We start from the raw sequence: 21318 nt of genomic DNA, 5'->3' as shown, positions 1-21318 counted from the left end.
GAGGGAGGGAGAGAAGAAGAGAGGGAGGGAGGGAGAGAAGAAGAGAGGGAGGGAGGGAGAGAAGAAGAGAGGAGGGAGGGAGAGAAGAAGAGAGGGAGGGAGGGAGAGAAGAAGAGAGGGAGGGAGGGAAGAAGAGAGGGAGGGAGGGAAGAAGAGAGGGAGAGAGAGAAGAAGAGAGGGAGGGAGGGAAGAAGAGAGGGAGGGATGATTAAGATGTGATCACAACAACACTTAAAATCAATGAAAGTAAACTGCAATGATGTAAGGAATAAGTGTTTTTAGGATTAATAAAGGAATATCTATTTACAGACTGCATCAATAAATTAACTTCAATCAATTTATTTTGAAGGATTAATATCTCGATAAAGTATGCAGTTAGAACAAACTAAACCTACTTTGGGAGGGTAGGGATAGTCTTCAGCTAGCGGTTTCGGGCCTAGCTAGCGACTTACATTAACCTGGGGCGAGAGGGTGAGGTCCTCGCTGCCACTGAAGTTGGTCTGAGCGGCCGCTGCCATCGACAGTTCGGCCAGGCTCCGCCTCGGCATGGGGCTTTCAGACGTCATGGGGCCGGGGTATCCAGGCAACAGGCCCGGGAAGTCGAAGAACTGGCGTCGGTTGGCGGGCCACTTGCCCTTGATGACCGCATCGCAGATGTTGTCCATGCGATTGATCATGACACGGTCCTGGAAGGAGGGGACAGAATTAATTCTAGAGCAGGGGTTTTTATAGAATACCACTAGTACTTTCATGATGGAGTGATGTCTGACTTGAACAGGGCTTTGCTTGTTATATCAATACAGAACTTAAAGGGAACTCATGGCTACCATTTTATGTCTCTGTGTGCAGTTTGACAAAAGTAGGTGGACACCTGCTTGTCAAAAATCTCATTACAAAATCATGGATATTAATATGGAGTTGGTCTCCCCTTTGCTGTTACAACAGCCTTCACTCTTCTGGGAAGACTTTCCACTAGATGTTGGAACATTGCTGCGGGGACTTGCTTCCATTCAGCCACAAGAGCATTAGTGAGGTCAGGAACTGATGTTGGGCGATTAGGCCTGGCTCGCAGTCGGCATTCCATTTCATCCCAAAGGTGTTTGATGGGGTTGAGGTCAGGGCTCTGTGCAGGCCAGTCAAGTTCTTCCACACTGATCGACAAACCATTTCAGTATGGACCTCGCTTTGTGCACGGTGGCACTGTCATGCTGAAATAAGAAAAGACCTACCATAAAGTTGGAATCGTCTAGAATGTCATTGTATGCTGTGACGTTAAGATTTTCATTCACTGGAACTAAAAGGTCTAGCCCGAACCATGAAGAACAGCCACAGACCTTTATTTCTCCTCCACCAAACTTTACAGTTGACACTATGCATTGGGGCAGGTATTGTTCTCCTGGCATCTGCCCAACCCAGATTTGTTCGGACTGCCAGATGGTGATGCATTATTCACCACTTCAGGGAACGCGTTTCCACTGCTCCAGGGTCCAATGGAGGCCAGATTTACACCACTCCAGATGGTGATGCATTATTCATCACTTCAGGGAACGCGTTTCCACTGCTCCAGGGTCCAATGGAGGCCAGATTTACACCACTCCAGATGGTGATGCATTATTCATCACTTCAGGGAACGCGTTTCCACTGCTCCAGGGTCCAATGGAGGCCAGATTTACACCACTCCAGATGGTGATGCATTATTCATCACTTCAGGGAACGCGTTTCCACTGCTCCAGGGTCCAATGGAGGCCAGATTTACACCACTCCAGCTGACGCTTGACATTGCACATGTTGATCTTAGGCTTGTGTGAGGCTGCTCGCCCATGGAAACCCATTTCATGAAGCTCCCGATGAACAGTTAATGTGCTGACGTTGCTTCCAGTGGCAGCTTGGAACGCAGTAGTGAGTGTTGCAACCGAGGACAGATGATTTTTACATGCTAATTGCTTCAGCACTCGGAGGTTCCATTCTGTGAAGTTGTGTGGCCTACCACTTCGCAGCTGAGCCGTTGTTGCTCCTAGACGCTTCCACTTACAGTAACAGCACTTACAGCACTTACAGTTGACTGGGGTAGCTCTAGCAGGGCAGACATTTGAGGTGGTGGCATCCTATGATGGTGCCATCCTATGATGGTGCCATGTTGAAAGTTGCTGCGCTCTCCAGTAAGGCCATTCTACTGCCAATGTTTCTCTATGGAGATTGCAAGGCATGCTAGCAGTTACGCTAATGCTAGTTAGCAACTTCCTTCAAACTGCAGACAGACATAAAAATGGTACCCACGAGTTCATCTGACTCTGGGGAAGTAGATAACGGGCTTCATGTCAAAATATTGAAGTATTCCTTTAACACTCTGTCCAAGGAGTACTTTATGTACACCAAACATTAGGAACACCTTCCTAAAATTGAGTTACACACAATTTTTGTCTTGATAATTCACCCTCAATGTCACACACACAATCCATGTCTCAATTGTATCAAGGCTTAAAAATCCTTCTTTAACCTGTCTCCTCCCCTTCATCTACACTGATTGGTGGATTTAACAAGTGACATCAATAAGGGATCATAGCTTCACCTGGATTCACCCGATCAGTCTGTCACGGAATGAGCAGGTGTTCTTAATGTTTTGTACACTCAATGTATATAGTGTGCGCCTAACGTCCACTGACAGTTCCAACAACGTGTGTTGAATACATATGTTGAAAAAAATTCATTTGTATATATTGTTGGGGGTCAATGGTCAACATGGACGGGTGTTTTCATTTGTGTATTCATATAATTCACCACTACATTAGTACATATGAGAATGTATATCTGACTGAATGTATATCGTTTACTACCAACCTTGGGCCAGAAGGATGAGGTAGTTCTCTCCTGGAGGGCCGGGATGGCAGAGGGCTCTTCCTCGGGGCAGAACCCGTCGCGGGTCTCGTCTCTGGCTGTGGTGCTCAGTGAGGCGTTGCTCTCCTCGTCAAAGTTCTTCTGCTCTGAGGTGGCGCCCGCTGAAAATCAACAACAGTGCTTTGTCAATACCAGCCACAGGAGAATCTACAAATGGCTTCATATACAGTACTTCCTTAATAATACAGCAGAATACTACGAGAACCATACAGTAAGTCCTCAATGCAAGCCTAAGAAGCCTAATTATACAAACACACAGCCATGTCCTTTCTAAATGCCATCTAAAGCAGACCAACTACACACTGCCACTAACTGTTGTGGCTGGCTTCAACATAAAGCAGTAGACCCAACTAAAGCAGACCAACTACACACTGCCCCTAACTGTTGTGGCTGGCTTCAACATAAAGCAGTAGACCCAACTGTTTGTCTAGACTTTTACAGACGCACTGTTGAAATGCATTCAAACACCACTTGCCCTAAAATGGCATTTTTCCATGTGAAAATACTTTTTTAAGCAATGGAGTTAGGAGTAGGACCTACCTTCAGCTTGAGAGGACTTCTCAGACTTGTCGTCTTCCTCCATCTTCTCCTCATCGGGCCCTTTCTCAGCCACTGGTTTAGGAGACTTGGCAAGGCTTCCTTCTTTCTCATCTCTCTCTTCCTTCTTGGTTCCCTGCTCTTCTGATGCTTTAGGAGACTCTGGTTTCTCCAGGAAGTCCAGCTTTTTGTCCTGGTCCTTGGTCTCCTCAGTGGGAGCTTTGTACTCCTTCTCGGGTTTGGCCTCCTTGGAAGTCTCTCCGTCAGCGTCGCTGGTGACCTCCACTTCCTCCTCTCTGTCTTCCTCCTCTCCCTTCACCTTCTTGGGAGACCCGGCCTTCTCTTCCTTCTTCGCCTCCATCTCTTCTTCCTTGCCTTCGTCTGGTTTCTCAGGTTTAGTACATGGAATATCATCACCTTCCTCTTTCATCTCCTTCCCTTCTTCCTCCTCCTGGACAGGTAAGGATTTCTCAGCACCAGCAGTAGCTGTGGCCTGCTCAGTGGAAGAGGAAGAAGCAGTAGAGAGAGCTCCATCGCGGGGCGGCTGAGGCACCCCAGCCGATGTCCCCTTGGTGAACTTCCTGTGGGCCTCCAGGAAGCCCAGCGCAGGGTCGTTGAGGATGTGGTAGTCAGTGCGGCTCACGCCGTGCTTGGAGGCGCCCAGGAGGAGGTCGTGGTCGTGCCGGCGGCAGGCCCACCACTCGGGCAGGTCGGAGCTAGGCTGGCAGAGGCGCAGGCGCTCACCTAGCAGGGGGTTGGGCAGCACCTGCTCGCGAATGCGACGCAGCAGCTCAATGCGGTAGAGGGTGCGTGAGGCGCGCTCCTCCGTGATGGGGTCGATGATCAGGGTAGGGTCTGGGAGCTCTGCCAGATAGAACAGAGGGAGGGAGGAAGGAGGGTGGGGGTAGATAAGGAGTAAGAGGGTGGGGGTAGATAAGGAGTAAGAGGGTGGAAGGGAAGAAGGAGGGTGGGGTAGATAGGAGTAAGAGGGTGGGGTAGATAAGGAGGAAGGAGGGTGGGAGGGGGGTGGGGAGAGGGAGAGAGAGATGGGGATAAAGGAAGAGTTATGTCTTTTCAGGGAAAAGTCCTTTGCTTAAGCGCAAGCATATTTAACTATGAGTGAGGGTTGTTGTGGTCGGAGACAACAGAACTAGATCATTGAGTGCCCTTACCTGTGTTGGCCTTGACCTGCATGCGACACACCCGCTTGCACATGGCCACGAAGGAGAAGTAGTATTTCTCCAGGCTCTCGTCACTCTTCTTGTCCAGCCGGGCGAAGGCCCTGAACTGGGTCCAGTCAAAGAGCTGGCGGTCCGTGTCATAGATCACACCAAACGTGGACACAACCCGGTAGAAGTCTGATTCCTCACGCCTGGTCCACCTCAGGGAACAAGACAAGGAAAGGGTTAATCCAACAACCAATGGGACGAAAAGCAATGCATGAATAGTGTATTGATAAGGAGACTGGAACATTGTGGGTACTGTAGTACAGTTAGAAGTAGGTCTTCTCAAACGATCATACAGGAACAGTTGATATTGGAGAGCTTCTTGTAGTTCTAATGCCTTCTATACAGCAGGCTAACAAATTATACTGTTTATTATACACAAGTCATCATAAACTGTTAATATGGTTTATCTTGTACAGCATCAGTCATCAGAGATTTATACCTCTGACGCCTCTCTTTGAAGGCGGCCCCTCCTTCCGCCGGGAGCACCGTCGCCTCAGGTATAAAAGCTCCGCCCTTGGCCATATAAGGACTTCCCTCTGCCATGAAGGCTCCGTCCTCCTGCACGTAGGCCCCTCCTCCGTCTGTGACCATGGAGAAGAGATGTTCTCGGGGCCGGCGGCGGCGGCGTCCGTCGGGCCGGGCCATGGCTTCCTGGCGGAGCTGCTCCCTCTTGTGCGTGCGCTGGTAGGCCGTGATGAGGCGGCGGAGTCTAGCGGTGAGGGCCGAGGCCGCCGGCCAGTACAGACGACCCGCCCCTCTGCTGCCTGCTATATTCTCACCTGGTTTAGCTGGGAGGAGGAGGAATATTAGAACTACTAAATGAGTCTGCATACTGTTGAAATGATTCTGAAGAGCAACTTTGGTTTCTTTGGATGTGCACATTGGTGGTTTGATACAAAATATAAATGTTTAAAATAAATCACTTAAATGATGGACTGATGAAGGGTAAATGATCCTCTGATTTGTAACAGATTGCTAGCAAATGTCATTTTCAACCTTTTTATTCCACTTATCCCAAATGGTGTTTTGTAATATATGACAAAGCTAGACAAGCCCAGTCACTCACTTACATTCACCACTCTCAATGTCCACAGTCTCGTCTTTGTCATCCAGGGGTGAGTTCGCAAAGTCCTCCATCTCATCTTTAAAGGTCATGCGGAGAGGCTTGTACTCGGGGTCTTCATCCTCTCTGTACACACAAAAAAACAGGGATGGAACGAAAGAGAAACAGAATGAAACAAAGGAGCAGGGAAAAGAGGGGAACACGGGAAAGAATATGGGGAGATGGGAGGTTGGAATGAAAAGGAAAAAAAGGTGGTGAGAGAAAAGATGAACAAATGGAGAGAGACAGGAGGTGGAAAAGAGGAGGGAAAATGTGGTGGTGGTGAATATTGGCTGAGTGTCTTACCCCTCCGGACCATCTGCCATCATGTCCGCCCCCCTCTGCTCTGCAGCGATGGCCTTGGCGTCGGGCATGCCCACCCGCTCCAAGAAACACAGCGCAGGGTCGGCACGCATCGAGTTATACTTCTCATAGCCTGGATAGACAGACAGGAAGACAGACAGACAGACAGGAAGACAGACAGACAGACAGACAGGAAGACAGACAGACAGACAGGAAGACAGACAGACAGACAGGAAGACAGACAGACAGACAGGAAGACAGACAGACAGACAGGAAGACAGACAGACAGACAGGAAGACAGACAGACAGACAGGAAGACAGACAGACAGACAGGAAGACAGACAGACAGACAGGAAGACAGACAGACAGACAGGAAGACAGACAGACAGGAACACAGACAGACAGGAACACAGACAGACAGGAACACAGACAGACAGGAACACAGACAGACAGGAACACAGAAAATGGGTAAGACAGTGATTGAATTACTGAGTTCTACTTTTCACATCGGGGGAGGAGGAGAGAGGAAGTGGGTGAGAGATTATTGAATTATTATGACTGGGAACCTACCTAACAAGGCCTAGAACTAAGTCCAGTTTGAATGACAATTCACATTGAAACTATATAGGCTACACACACCTAGCCGTCAGTCACGAAAGACACCGTAGCATCAATCATGAAAGATAACGAAATGCAATACCACGCCAGAAGGATCCACTTGCATACAGAGATAAAACTAAACCATTATGAAGTTCAATCAGAATAAAAACAACTGCCATCCGTATGAAATGCAGCTGAAGAGGAGAGAAAAACAGAAAGCATGACCCCAGGGTCCAGATGCAGACAGAGGGCAGCGCCTGTTGGAGTGTGTGTCTGACTGGTTGTGTCAGTGGGTGTGTGGACAAGAAAATCTGTGTCTAAGTGTGTGTGCGCATTTGCCCAAGTGTGCCAGCGAACGAGAGAGATGCCCGTTGAAGTCGTCCAAGCAGAACAGATAAGAGCCTGCAGATCCGACTAAGCACGGCGGGTGGGAGGAGGGAGGGAGAGAGGCACAGGCTGGACAACCGTGACAGTGAGCAGACCAGACCATCAGCCCCCCCCTCCCCAAAGCCCCCGCAGAACATCACATTTCAATTAGGATTTATGCGGTGACACATTGTTCCTAACCGCCGCTGTGCCCCGAGCCAAGCGCTAATCATGAGGGGCTTTTATAGGCCATCACTCTTCCCTCTTGCAGTCCTGGAGAGTGTGCGTGAGTGTTGTGTGAGACAGTGTGTGTTTGTACGTTGTGTGCGTGTAGGGTGTGTGAGGCAGAGAGCAGCATCCTCCCCAGGCCTCCCAAGTGAATGAGGATTATGATTAACTATAGGCTAGCTCTATTGTATCCATGTGTGTTTGAGACAGATGTGTGTGTGTGTGTGTGTGTGTGTGTATGCTTGTCAGGGCTGAGGCACAGGGTGGCAATTACAGAGAATAATGACAATTATCCCAAATGAATATTAATCACCATCAATATAATTACCACTATTAAATCATTACAATTCTAGCTTGTAATCTTGTTTGGCACTGTAATACAATTCAAATGGTCCAATGTAAACCAGCTAACTCATAGCTAGAAGAGATCAAACAGACGTGCGTCAACCAACTGTGGTGGACAGAACACTGTCTAACCATGAAGTACCACACGTCCACACACCGACAGCCTCTTCTCGGGCGGCTGGACATGGCCACCAATCAATCTCCTGACATCTCACTGAGCCAGCTGTGCTCCGCGGTCGCTATGGGAACACCAATCAAGCTGAAAAAGCCAGGGTTGTGCGTGTGAAGCGGAGGGGTTGGGCTTACCGTGTTTGAAGACACCGATGAGCAGCGATTTGTCTGCCTCGCTGTCCCACCAATCGGCGGGCACCTCGGCGTGGAAAGGCTGAGGGATCCAGATATCCATTTCACTGTGGGCTCAAACCAAGGAGAGAGAGAGAGAGAAAAAGACAGACCGAGGGACAGGCGGAGAGACAGGCGGAGAGACAGGCGGAGAGGAAAACGGATTAAAATGGTCTAAAATCAACACACAATCATTTAATCTGATGTGTGTCTGTAATGGGCCCCATCTCCAGGGGTCTGGAGGAAATATGGTCATTAGCCAACTCTGGAACATCTCGACAGAGGCCAAATGGTACCCTATTCACAACATTGCGCCTTGACCAGAGCCAAAAGTAGTGCACTATATATGGAAAAGGGTGCCATTTGGGAAGCAGGCCATCTGGAAAGAGACATAGGCAGAAGAGGCTGTCCCCACCACCGTCCCCACCACCCGACCACCGTCCCCGCCACCAGACCACCGTCCCCACCACCGTCCCTGCCACCCGACCACCGTCCCCGCCACCAGACCACCTTCCCCGCCACCGTCCCCACCACCCGACCACCGTCCCCGCCACCAGACCACCGTCCCCGCCACCAGACCACCGTCCCCGCCACCCGACCACCGTCCCCGCCACCAGACCACCGTCCCCGCCACCAGACCACCGTCCCCGCCACCGTCCCCACCACCAGACCACCGTCCCCGCCACCAGACCACCGTCCCCGCCACCAGACCACCGTCCCCGCCACCAGACCACCGTCCCCACCACCCGACCACCGTCCCCACCACCAGACCACCGTCCCCACCACCGTCCCCGCCACCCGACCACCGTCCCCGCCACCCGACCACCGTCCCCGCCACCCGACCACCGTCCCCGCCACCAGACCACCGTCCCCGCCACCAGACCACCGTCCCCGCCACCAGACCACCGTCCAGACCGCCACCAGACCACCGTCCAGACCACCACCCGACCACCATCACCAGTACCAGACTACTGTCCTGATGCCCGCAATACAGACATGCTGGCTGGCACATGCACACACACACCATCAAGTAGCACATTTATAGGCGTACCCAGACACACACTCTTCGTCACTAACTAGCTGGCACATACACACATGACCAAAGGTATGTGGACACCTGCTCGTTGAACATCTCATTCCAAAATCATCATCATTAATATGGAGTTGGTTCCCCCCTTTGCTGCTATAACAGCCTTCTCTCTTCTGTGAAGGCTTTCCACTAGATGTTGGAATATTTATGCAGGGACTTACATCCATTCAGCCACAAGCATTAGTGAGGTTGGGCACTGATGTTGGGCGATCAGGCCTGGCTCTGTGCCGGCCAGTCAAGTTCTTCCACACGATCTTGACAAACCATTTCTGTATGGACCTCGCTTTGTGCACGAGGGCATTGTCATGCTGAAACAAGAAGGGGCCTTCCCCAAACTGTTGCCACAAAGTTGGAAGCACAGAATCGTCTAGAATGTCATTGAATGCTGTAGAATTAAGATTTCCCTTCACTGGAACTAAGGGGCCCAAACCATGAAAAACAGCTCCAGACCATTATTCCTGCTCCAACAAACTTTAAAGTTGGCACTATGCATTCAGGTAGGTAGCGTTCTCCTGGAATCCACCAACCCCAGATTCATCTGTCAGACTGCCAGATGGTGAATCCAGATGGTGAATCACTCCAGAGAACGTGTTTCTACTGCTCCAGAGTCCAATGGCGACGCGATTTACAGCACTCCAGCCGACACTTGGCATTGTGCGTGATCTTAGGCTTGTGTGTGTTTGCTCAGCCATGGAAAACCATTTCTTGAAACTCCCGAGGAACAGTTATTGTGCTGACGTTGCTTCCAGAGGCAGTTTGGAACTCGGTAGAGAGTGTTGCAGAGGCAGTTTGGAACTCGGTAGAGAGTGTTGCAACTGAGGAAAGTATATTTTCGCGCGCTGCGTGCTTCAGCCCTCAGTGGTCCCGTTCTGTGAGCTTCTGTGGCCTACCAACTTCACGTCTGAGCTGTTGTTGCTCCTAGACGTTTCAACTACACAATAACAGCTCTAGCAGGCCAGAAATTTGACAAACTGACTAATTGAAAAGGTGGCATCCTATGACGGTGCCACGTTGAAAGTCATTGAGCTCTTCAGTAAGGCCATTCTAATGCCAATGTTTGTCTATGGAGATTTCATGGCTATGTGCTTCATTTTATACACGTGTCAGCAATGGGTGTGGCTGAAACAACCAAATCCACCACTAATTTGAAGGGGTGTCCACATACTTTTGTATATATAGTGTATATGCGCGATAACACACTAACTGGCGCACATATGCATGCACACACAATAACAGCATTTTATTCAGCGAAGAGCCTCAGATGCCATCAATACGGAGCACACGTTTCTGCATTATACATGCATGCACATCTGGGTGAGGGGCGGAACTCGGGGATGGAAGAGGGAGAGAGGGAAGATCAAGCAGGCAGGGGCTTGGGTGTGTTGGAGAGATGAAGGAGCATGGATGCCAACCTTGAGTCTGTTCCCTCTAGGATCCTGTCGGCGTGGTCACCGATGACTTCCTGTCGCAGATAGTAGAGCATACGGACCCTCAGGAGAACTCTGTGGGAGGGAGAGAGAGGGGAAAGAGAGAGAGGGGAAAGAGAGAGAGGGGAAAGAGAGAGAGGGGAAAGAGAGAGAGGGGAAAGAGAGAGAGGGGAAAGAGAGAGAGGGGAAAGAGAGGAGAGGGGAAAGAGAGAAAAGGGGGGGAGATATATATAGAGAGATTGGAGGGAGAAAGAAAATGATACGGAGAGAGGGGGAGGGTAAAAAAAAGAAAGTGAGTTTTTAAACTCTGGTCCGTGCACGTGTGCCAGCAGCAGTAGCTGGGTAGAGCGACAGTAGTGGCTCTTTGGCACGAACCCCTGCCCATCCATCATGCTGCCAGGCCTGATTAGCCACGCTGCGCACCAGCCTCCGCGCCTGACAGATGGCACCACATAATCACCCCTGTGTGTGCCGCCTTTCACCCACATCCAACAGGTCTGCCTGGCACCTGGCCTGGCGCCAGCCTCGGCCCCAAAAACCTGGCCATCGCAAAATCTCCCCAACAACAGCAGAGTAGAAAGAAGAAGAGCGGAGAGGAGAAGAGTTGTGGCCAAGGAAGGAGGAGTAAATAGGACACTGCCTAGAACTAAACAAAAGACTGAAGTGAAAAGTGTGTTGGTGTTTGTCACTAGCAGCTCATGGGAAATAGGATTACTGGGGACTGTGTTCTAAATGAAACCTCCATGTGTGGAAACTGGGTGTTTTGTGTTTGGTTTGAGGTTCGAGGTCAAAGGGCTGACAAAAGGCTCACTTCTTCTTGTGGCATTTGAACGACAGTGTTGGGGTTAGAGGTCAGAATTTGGGGTTAAAGGTCAGTTGTGACTTACTTGTTACAGTGGTGTTTGAGGTGTCTCTTGTAGCTGTCCTCCTGCAGTAGCAGGTCAGGGTTACAGCTGGCCAGCCACTCTGCCCTGGGGAGCTGGGGAGGGGGGGCTGGTTTCCCTTTCTTCCCCTTACGACCCCGCGGTACTGGAGTAGACAGACCTACAATTAGAGGGGGGAGTATTACAATGGGCAGACTCACAGGTTCAAAATGTCAAATTCAGATGACATCTCTTTAAACAAGAGACTTGGGTTGGACAAGCCTATTATCAGCAAATACTTGATTATTTATTTAAACAATTTGAAATGGCTATTTGCAAACTATCATTGAAAACAATAGCAACTAATTGAGCCAATTGGAGTTTTTTTTAACCAATCAGAATCTAGCGTTGGCTTCTGAGTGAAACCAATGAGGATTAAGGTCAAACAAGACAAGGAAGTTCAGAATCTGAACCAGTTGGAACCAGACCGCCACAATGTTAGAGAAAGGTCAGGTCAAGAGTTGTGGGGAAGGGGGCTTGAGTGAGGGAGGGACTTAAGTGGTGGGACTGTGAAAAATCCTATGGAATTCAATGGATGTTTATTCACTCTACTCCTACAAGTGGTTATTGGGAAGGCCTTGCGGAGCAGTTCATCAGGGTGTTACTGAGTGGAAAGTGTGTGTTTGTTATGTTGTAGCTAAGCTATAGTTGTGCTGCGTTAGGAGTGTGTAGGGATACATACCGGAGTGGTTGGTGAGTGTGCGGCTCTGTCCGTCCTCAGAGGGCGTGATGAGGTCCCAGATGAAGCGCTTGATGTTCTCGTCGCCACGGTAGTGCAGCAGGCAGTAGGCCAGCAGGGCGCGGCAGATGGTCTCCACGTCTTGTTCCTGCAGGGGCCGCTTGAAACGCCCACGGGACAGGATGTCTCCCCAGCGACCCCACCTAGCAGGGAGGAGAGAGAGAGGGAGGGGAATTTAGTCTGGAGTATTATCATATATCCTGATGATTGACATTTACAGTCTCGGGCTGGGAGGTTTCATATTGTTACATCCCTCCCTATCCACTACAGTAAATGAAGAGAGGAGGGGGTCGGTGTGGATGGGGCTGTGTTATGTCTGGCTCTCTGAACTTCAACCACGGTCCAATGTCACACCGCCATCTGATTCCGTGACACAATTCGTTCATGACTGCACATTCAACTGACATCCCATCTCCCTACCGCGGGTGACCCAGAGTAGAACACCAACAAGTGACAACCGACCGAAGACTCGTCTCTCCCTAAATGCTTTTACACAACGGTGAGATAACCCTAGTTGGCATGCAACCCACCAACACCTAAATTCTAGTACAATCAATTTGACTCTGTGTTTGTGGGTCGACGGAGACTAGGTCTGGGTTAGGGAAGGGGATAGAGAGAGGGAGTCAATGGCAGCACCGTCAGTTGAGGGGAAGAGTCCTCAGACGTGATGGCTCTATAATTTGCCCTATAGCCCAGTGGTCTAGACAGTAGTCGAGTCGGTCGGATTGTGAAAAACAATCCCAATCCCGTTGGTGCGTGCAGCCAGCCGTGATCTGTCACTATAGAAGGCAGTCGGGCAGGGCGACTAATAGTGTGGGTGTGTGTGATTGGTTCACTGTGCGGGTGTGTGTGATTGGTTCACTACTAGGATGTTGGGTCATATTAGGAGTGCATGCAAGATGGATCTGTGCTCGTGTGTGTGCAAGTATGCAGGCATGTTTAATGGTCCCATGCGTGTCGGAGCCTCAGATTGCTGTGTAAGTTAAATGACCCTACATGTGAGTGGACAAGCATTAGCACTCTGTGACCATTATTTCCCCCCAGACCACCGCAGCATGTGTTCAGCCACTGAAGTAAGCACACATCCCTAGACCTCATCATACTTCAAGGACCTGGCAGCCAATAAACCAGACAGGATATGAGATCTCTCAGGTGGACTCCCTGAGCGAGAAGATGTAGATATGGTAATATCCCTCTGGTATGCTTGTGGCAGTGTCTGACATATTTCTTACATCCCCCCTGCAGTCTCAGGAGTCTAGAGGTAGACATTGGAATGGGCACGTCTCCATACCAAATTTACCACTATGGCAAAACCAAGTAGTCTGTCAAGACTGCAAAGTGGATAGTTAACCAAATCATTAAACATCTACTAAATTTGCTCAGGTCTACGAGGGGTATGTAGTAGGTGTACCGACCTGCACATACTCTTAATCGTATCCATAAATTGACAGTCGGATTGGATGATACTAGTGATCGGAAAAAACTGTTTTCATATGCCTAAGTTGGTCAGAAGGTGCATCAGCGGTTCATATTTTCCCTACCCTCTCCCCGCTAGTTAGATGTTATGCACATTGATAGCTTGCTAAATATTATGCACATTGATAGCTTGCTAGATGTTATGCACATTGATAGCTTGCTAAATATTATGCACATTGATAGCTTGCTAGATGTTATGCACATTGATAGCTTGCTAGATGTTATGCACATTGATAGCTTGCTAGATGTTATGCACATTGATAGCTTGTTAGATGTTATGCACATTGATAGCTTGTTAGATGTTATGCACATTGATAGCTTGTTAGATGTTATGCACATTGATAGCTTGTTAGATGTTATGCACATTGATAGCTTGTTAGATGTTATGCACATTGATAGCTTGTTAGATGTTATGCACATTGATAGCTTGTTAGATGTTATGCAAATTGATAGCTTGTTAGATGTTATGCACATTGATAGCTTGTTAGATGTTATGCACATTGATAGCTTGTTAGATGTTATGCACATTGATAGCTTGTTAGATGTTATGCAAATTGACAGCTTGCTAGATATTATGCACATTGATAGCTTGTTAGATGTTATGCAAATTGACAGCTTGTTAGATGTTATGCACATTGATAGCTTGTTAGATGTTATGCAAATTGATAGCTTGTTAGATGTTATGCACATTGATAGCTTGTTAGATGTTATGCACATTGATAGCTTGTTAGATGTTATGCACATTGATAGCTTGTTAGATGTTATGCAAATTGACAGCTTGCTAGATATTATGCACATTGATAGCTTGTTAGATGTTATGCAAATTGACAGCTTGTTAGATGTTATGCACATTGATAGCTTGTTAGATGTTATGCAAATTTATAGCTTGTTAGATGTTATGCACATTGATAGCTTGTTAGATGTTATGCACATTGATAGCTTGTTAGATGTTATGCACATTGATAGCTTGTTAGATGTTATGCAAATTGACAGCTTGCTAGATATTATGCACATTGATAGCTTGCCATCATAGTATTTGGCTAGCAGGAGGCAGCAGCAATCTAAATGATCAAACCGAAAGAGAAGTGATTGGGTGAAATGATTAAACAAGCGAGGACACAAAGCAATCAAAGCAGCAGGATTAGCGTACAGCCTGCCCTTCTATTTACAAACAGACAAACTAGCCAGTTGAGTTTAGACTAAGTAGCACTTCGCACTTGATTGAAAGATGTAAGTTGGCACCCATAAATACAAGTTTTAGATCACAGACAATTACAAAAAAACCTCTTGATCATATATCGGGAAAATTGCTTATATCCATTATGATACCGGTTTTGTCCGACTACTCGGCACGCCCCTAGTATCTAGAGTTACCCTTCCAAAAGGGCCAGGGTTTAGAGAACAGTCAACCTTTCTGAAAGACTAACAAACATGTTAGAGATGTCCACTCACCCATAAACCAGCAGGTTCTTCTCCACCCTGAAGCACTCGCTGCGGGGGTACCCGTGAGCTCGGTCCTGGGGTCGCCTGAGTTTGGTCAAGGGCTTCTCATTCTCGCCGTCACTTTCCAGCTCAGAGAACTCTGCCAATTCGTCCTCCTTCATCGAGCTGTAGTGGCGTGTCTGCTTCCGCACCCTCGGAGTGTCAATCACAAGGGTGTTCTTGGAGAAAAACAATACGTGTCAAAAAAAGCAATCACACTTTCCCCTCTCCTCCATCTCCCAAGTGTTAAAATGCTAAAAAAAAAAAGGGTAGCATGTTTTTATTATTTACCTCATTAGCATAGTTTCCCTGCTAAACTCAATATAGCTATAAAAAAACAGCTGACGTGTCTGTTTATGCGGCTGGATTAAGTGCTATACTCCAGGGCCCTTGAGGAGAGGGAGGGCGAGTACGGGAGCGGCGTGGAGGAGAGGAGAGAAAGGACTTGCTTTAGACTGACTAAGTGATGTCTCTGCTCCCCTCCGGAGGCAGCGTAAGCTGCTTACTGCCTCTGGGTCCACTGAAGAGGAGGAACTCAGGGTAATTAAGGAATATAAAGAGATTCCCACGGCCACCATTTTAAATTAGCTCACCGCAGCCCAGTTATGATTAGGGCTCCACACATGGCTAGCCTGGGGTAATAAGACAAATTAATTAACGCTTATGAGGGAGAGAATACCACTGATCTCCGATATTGTAACGTGGCGTCTACAGGGAGGGGAAATGCTGGTGTGGTTTCTACCATTCCCATAGCGGTTAAGAGCGTTGGGCCAGTACCTTTCCCCCCTTTCCTCTCTCTCTAGTCTACAGAGTGACTCTTGGAAAGCCCTTTGTTAACAGAGAGTTGGGTAACATCAAAAGGGTGGTGAACAGAACCATATTTCGGTAATCCAACCAGTTGAAAATATGCGTTGGTACTTAAAGAATATGATGTCAGATCAGTTGTCATCTGAGACATTACTGATGATAGGATGACAAACTGTATCCTGGAAAGTCTACACATTCTAGTTATCAGATTCACATGGAATTGTTGTGCAATTTAAACATTTAAATATGAAACTATTTGTGAAAAGATGAAATGTAATTTTAGCTTCTAAATGAGAGAATTGTTTCCATAAGGTAAATTCTGTTCACTCTGTGGCCCCGCCCAAGTGAACAGACATTGGTTGTAAACTATGAAACACGCCCTTCTCTCCCCACTACATAAGCCCCTGTTAATGAAATTAACATGTGTTCCCGAGGAAGACGGTCCATACGTTAAAAGGGCTAATATCAAACTACAGAACTAAGCAAACTTCAGCATGAGCTTTAAGTATGGCAACTTGGTATGAACTTTGAACTTTTATTCACTAATGAAGTGATACTTCCTAGCCATTGAGTGAGCAGCAGCAGCTGTAAACGTGGGCTTGGAAAGGACGGACAAAGTATCTCTTCTACCAAACACACGACGGTACGACAACGTATGCGTTCTACCACAAGACATAGTGGGGCAAAAAAGTATTTAGTCAGCCACCAATTGTGCAAGTTCTCCCACTTAAAAAGATGAGGCCTGTAATTTCCATCATAGGTATACTTCAACTATGACAGACAAAATGAGAAACGAAAATCACATTGTAGGATTTTTAATGAATTTATTTGCAAATTATGGTGGAAAATAAGTATTTGGTCACCTACAAAGAAGCAATATTTCTGACTCACAGATCTGTAACTTCTTTAAGAGGCTCCTCTGTCCTCCACTCATTACCTGTATTAATGGCACCTGTTTGAACTTGTTATCAGTATAAAAGACACCTGTCCACAACCTCAAACAGTCACACTCCAAACTCCACTATGGGCAAGGCCAAAGAGCTGTCAAAGGACACCAGAAACAAAATTGTAGACCTGCACCAGGCTGGGAAGACTGAATCTACAATAGGAAGCAGCTTGGTTTGAAGAAATCAACTGTGGGAGCAATTATTAGGAAATGGAAGACATACAAGACCACTGATAATCTCCCTCGATCTGGGGCTCCACGCAAGATCTCACCCCGTGGGGTCAAAATAATCACAAGAACGGTGAGCAAAAATCCCAGAACCACACGGGGGGACCTAGTGAATGACCTGCAGAGAGCTGGGACCAAAGTAACAAAGCCTACCATCAGTAACACACTACGCCGCCAGGGACTCAAATCCTGCAGTGCCAGACGTGTCCCCCTGCTTAAGCCAGTACATGTCCAGGCCCGTCTGAAGTTTGCTAGAGAGCATTTGGATGATCCAGAAGAAGACTGGGAGAATGTCATATGCTCAGATGAAACCAAAATATAACTTTTTGGTAAAAACTCAACTTGTCGTGTTTGGAGGACAAAGAATGCTGAGTTGCATCCAAAGAACACCATACCTACTGTGAAGCATGGGGGTGGAAACATCATGCTTTGGGGCTGTTTTTCTGCAAAGGGACCAGGACGACTGATCCGTGTAAAGGAAAGAATGAATGGGGCCATGTATCGTGAGATTTTGAGTGAAAATCTATTTCCATCAGCAAGGGCATTGAAGATGAAACGTGGCTGGGTCTTTCAGCATGACAATGATCCCAAACACACCGCCCGGGCAACAAAGGAATACTTTTTTGCCCCACTGTATTCTTCAAAGGACAAGGGAGATCTTTGTTGGGCAACATGGCCTTCCATCTACGACCAACCTATTGAAGCACCGCTCAGAGTAGATATTTCTTGCATTTTCCTTTTCCAAATGGGCGGTTATTTAGAATGCATAAGATTCTGTATTTACGATAGCATAGCTTCACAAGGTCCGATCAGAGACCAAATTCCTTTGTTCCTAAGTCTTCCGGTGCTTTCATTCAAAACCCAACCCCCTTTCTTTGTGTAACCAGCCGTCATACCTGTTCTGTCCACCAGGGACGTTTTCTTTTATGACATAATTAGTAATCAATATATGACCCATCCTGTGTGTGTAACTGTGTGATTGGTTAGGTATTTAGTAAATAAATAATTAAACCAAATTTTGTATTGCTGATTCAACTTGTTAGCCAGGGTTTGTGAAGATATCTGAAGTCGTAGAATTCTTGGTTGAGACTGAATAAGGTGACGATTAAGAATTGACCGCTATTGATGTAAAAGATTATCAGGTCTAAGAGTTTATTCGGAAGATAACAGCTCTATAAACATTATTTTCGTCGTACCCCGACTTTCTAGTTAATTACATTTACATGATTAGTTCAATCAGGTAATATTAATTACAGAAAAATGATTTTATAGAAAAGCATGTCATTTCACTTAATCCGGCATAGCAAAGACACAACAGGCGTCTCACAGTAACACAATGCAATTTATTGCCCTGGCCACATCTGCAGTCCTCATGCCTCCTTGCAGCATGCCTAAGGCACGTTCAGGCAGATGAGCAGGGATCCTGGGCATCTTTCTTTTTGTGCTTTTCAGAGTCAGTAGAAAGGCATCTTTAGTGTCCTAAGTTTTCATAACTGTGACCTTAATTGCCTACCGTCTGTAAGCTGTTAGTGTCTAAATGACTGTTCCACAGGTGCATGTTCGTTAATTGTTTATGGTTCATTGAACAAGCATGAGAAACAGTGTTTAAACTTTACAATGAAGATATGTGAAGTTATTTGGATTTTTAAGAATCATCTTTGAAAGACAGGGTCCTGAAAAAGGGACATTTATAATTGATTTATTAAGACATACAAGGATGTCTCTGAAAAACACTGATGTAAAAAAATTCAAATGTAATGATATTGATCTCAAAAGATACCTAACGATTAAACAGAGCAGTAGCTAAGTTTATCTGTCTGAAACAAGTGCCACTGTGACTAGGGCTAATTAGCCTTCTTGTTTTTGCCTTGGTATCATTTTGGAATAGAGTATCTTGATGGTATCTAATATTGTGATATTAAACCTGGTATTGGTATCAAAGTCAAAATTCTGGTATCGTGATAACGCTACCGGTTACAGTTCAACCCTCAGTATTTTTTTGTTGTTGCATTCCTTGAGAGACAAATACTGACCAAGCCAAGTCTTTGCCCCTTACGTCATCCCTGTTACACTACATTTCCCACAATACATTTTCTCGAAGCTCACCCGTCCATTGATGGCTTCCATGTCGAGCTCCGCCTTCTTGGCCCACTTCTGCCAGAAGTCCGGGTCCTCCAGGGAAATGTCCGTCCTGTTCCCAGCAGCCACAAAGCTCGCCTGGGGAGTATGGGTAAAAGAAGAAACGGTCCCAACGGTGAATCTCCTGAATGCATTTTCTCCACCTTTCTTTTCCAATTACACTTTTGATCTCAAAAAAGTGCTGCTGGGTTGGCCACTGGAACAAGCTCCCACTGACACTGCACAGTTTGATTCTGAAAGAGCCTGGCTCTCTACTGGTAATGGGCCATCAATGGGCCATCAAAACACCTAGACCCATTGACTTGAATGGGAAATCTCTTATAGTAATTCAATTCCGATGTTACTGACCACGCTACAGAAATGGTGCTAAGAACACATGGGAGACAGCGTATTGAAGCTACCTTGGCGAAGGTGGACCCCTTGCCCTCGGACTCAATGGTGATGGTCTGGGTTCGTCTCAGGAGGATCTGGTCAATGTCCTCTTCACAGAACTTTGAGCCCTCGTCCTCCTCGTCCATCAGAGCTCCGTAGGCTCCTTTACGGAGGAGGTCCTCCACCTCCTTCTTAGACAGCTGTGGAACCTGAGGTGGTGGAGCACATTTGATGGTTTAGACTACTGAGCTCAGTATATCAACAATAGTTCACCTTTATTAAGACAATTAAGTATGGTTGAGAAGAACCTCTCTTCACAAAGGCAGGTGAGCAATCTGTTTTAGAGATGTTTTCAACAGGGGTGCACACAGAACGTTGAAAAACAATACTAACATGTCCCCAAGCCTTGTCTTACTTTTTAACTGTGTCAGAGCTGTGTTAACTGTGTGTTTGTGTGTCTTACCCCGTTGGCTGCATTTTCTCGGCCACTCATGGACTGCAGCACAGCCTTGTCGAGGCCCAGCTTGAGGCTGGCCTTGTCAAACATCTCCCTCTCATAGGAGTTCCTGGTGATCAGCCTGTAGATCTTCACTGCCTTGCTCTGGCCAATCCTGTGGCATCTGGCTTGCGCCTGAGAGAGGGAGAGGAAAAGAGTGAGAAAGATAAAATAAAAAAATAAAAAACTTGCTTAGATTGAGTAAAGCATAGACCAACTGACAACAACAAACAAAGTCATGTAGTGGTGTACCAGTGGTGTGATAATTGTTTGTTTCCTGTTTTATGAGTTTCTATGAACCCGTGTACTGTGTTTCAACATGTGTCTTTACTGTATCTTAACAGAACTGTCTTCTTTCAAAGTTTACTGAAGTAGCACGGTATTTACCTGTGTAGTAGTGACCACAGTATTCCAGAAATTGCATTTTCAACTTGAGTATTTAACAAAGTGGTAATGCTCTATTTGCAAGCCCAGCCCACTCACCTGTAAATCATTCTGGGGGTTCCAATCAGAGTCAAAGATGATGCAGGTGTCGGCAGCGGTCAGGTTGATGCCCAGACCTCCGGCCCGGGTACACAACAGGAATACAAAGCGGTCAGAGTCCGGACGAGAGAAACGGTCAATTGCAGCCTGCCGGAGGTTACCCCTCACACGGCCATCGATACGCTCATACGGGTACCTGGTCGGAAGGAGACAGTCATAGTCAGCTTTAGCAACAGATAAAACACAATCATAAAAAACAACCCACATTTAAGACTTTGTCATTGATGTGCTCACGCAGATGACTAGTAAAATACATTACATTTATATATAGTATGAAATATGGTGAAGCTCAAATGCATTACCCCTCACACGGCCATCATCAGAAGAAATAATCTATGGAGCAGCATTATAGGCTGACCACACCGCTCACGTCGCGTGCGTTGCAAAATAAATTTTGAGATCTATGTTATTCAATTATTGCATCCAAATACTCGCACGCGCCAACGAGCGTCTGCGTTGCCATGGGCTAAAATAGAAGTAATTCCTATTTCTGACGCAGATCGCGCTGCAAGCCCTGCCTCTCCCATCTCCTCATTGGTTTATAGAAGCAGGTACCCACGTGCCATCTCCTCATTGGTTATACCCACATGGGTGATTGAAAGACGAAATGTGTTGCCGGTTGTCGTGGTAATACTATGAAAGTGTAGATGCCATATAAGATCACCATATAAGTTCAAAGATGAAAAAGCCTGGAAGGAGGAGA

The 21318-nt window shown here is 47.0% G+C and overlaps 1 protein-coding gene across 3 annotated transcripts in view; it reads right to left on the bottom strand.

Annotated features, from left to right (window-relative positions):
- LOC110508821 (ATP-dependent chromatin remodeler CHD7) overlaps nt 1–21318 on the bottom strand; it is a 115178-nt gene that overhangs the window by 8068 nt on the left and 85792 nt on the right. For all 3 annotated transcript variants that reach the window (XM_090224935.1, XM_090224936.1, XM_090224937.1), the window contains 16 exons: nt 20556–20751; nt 20040–20207; nt 19606–19785; nt 19172–19282; nt 15055–15263; nt 12070–12269; nt 11352–11508; nt 10450–10539; nt 7912–8015; nt 6070–6199; nt 5732–5850; nt 5101–5449; nt 4605–4813; nt 3436–4296; nt 2839–2996; nt 453–686 (listed from right to left, as the gene is read on the bottom strand). In XM_090224935.1, the coding sequence (XP_090081061.1) occupies nt 453–686; nt 2839–2996; nt 3436–4296; nt 4605–4813; nt 5101–5449; nt 5732–5850; nt 6070–6199; nt 7912–8015; nt 10450–10539; nt 11352–11508; nt 12070–12269; nt 15055–15263; nt 19172–19282; nt 19606–19785; nt 20040–20207; nt 20556–20751 (3475 nt within the window). The remainder of the gene's footprint in view (nt 1–452; nt 687–2838; nt 2997–3435; nt 4297–4604; nt 4814–5100; nt 5450–5731; nt 5851–6069; nt 6200–7911; nt 8016–10449; nt 10540–11351; nt 11509–12069; nt 12270–15054; nt 15264–19171; nt 19283–19605; nt 19786–20039; nt 20208–20555; nt 20752–21318) is intronic.

This window comes from Oncorhynchus mykiss, chromosome 28 (genome assembly GCF_057628025.1).
Source record: "Oncorhynchus mykiss isolate SJ-2025 chromosome 28, ASM5762802v1, whole genome shotgun sequence".
Taxonomy (NCBI): Eukaryota; Metazoa; Chordata; class Actinopteri; order Salmoniformes; family Salmonidae; genus Oncorhynchus; species Oncorhynchus mykiss.
The sequence above is the reverse complement of the archived record's forward strand: the minus strand, read 5'-3'. Positions and strand labels throughout refer to the sequence as shown.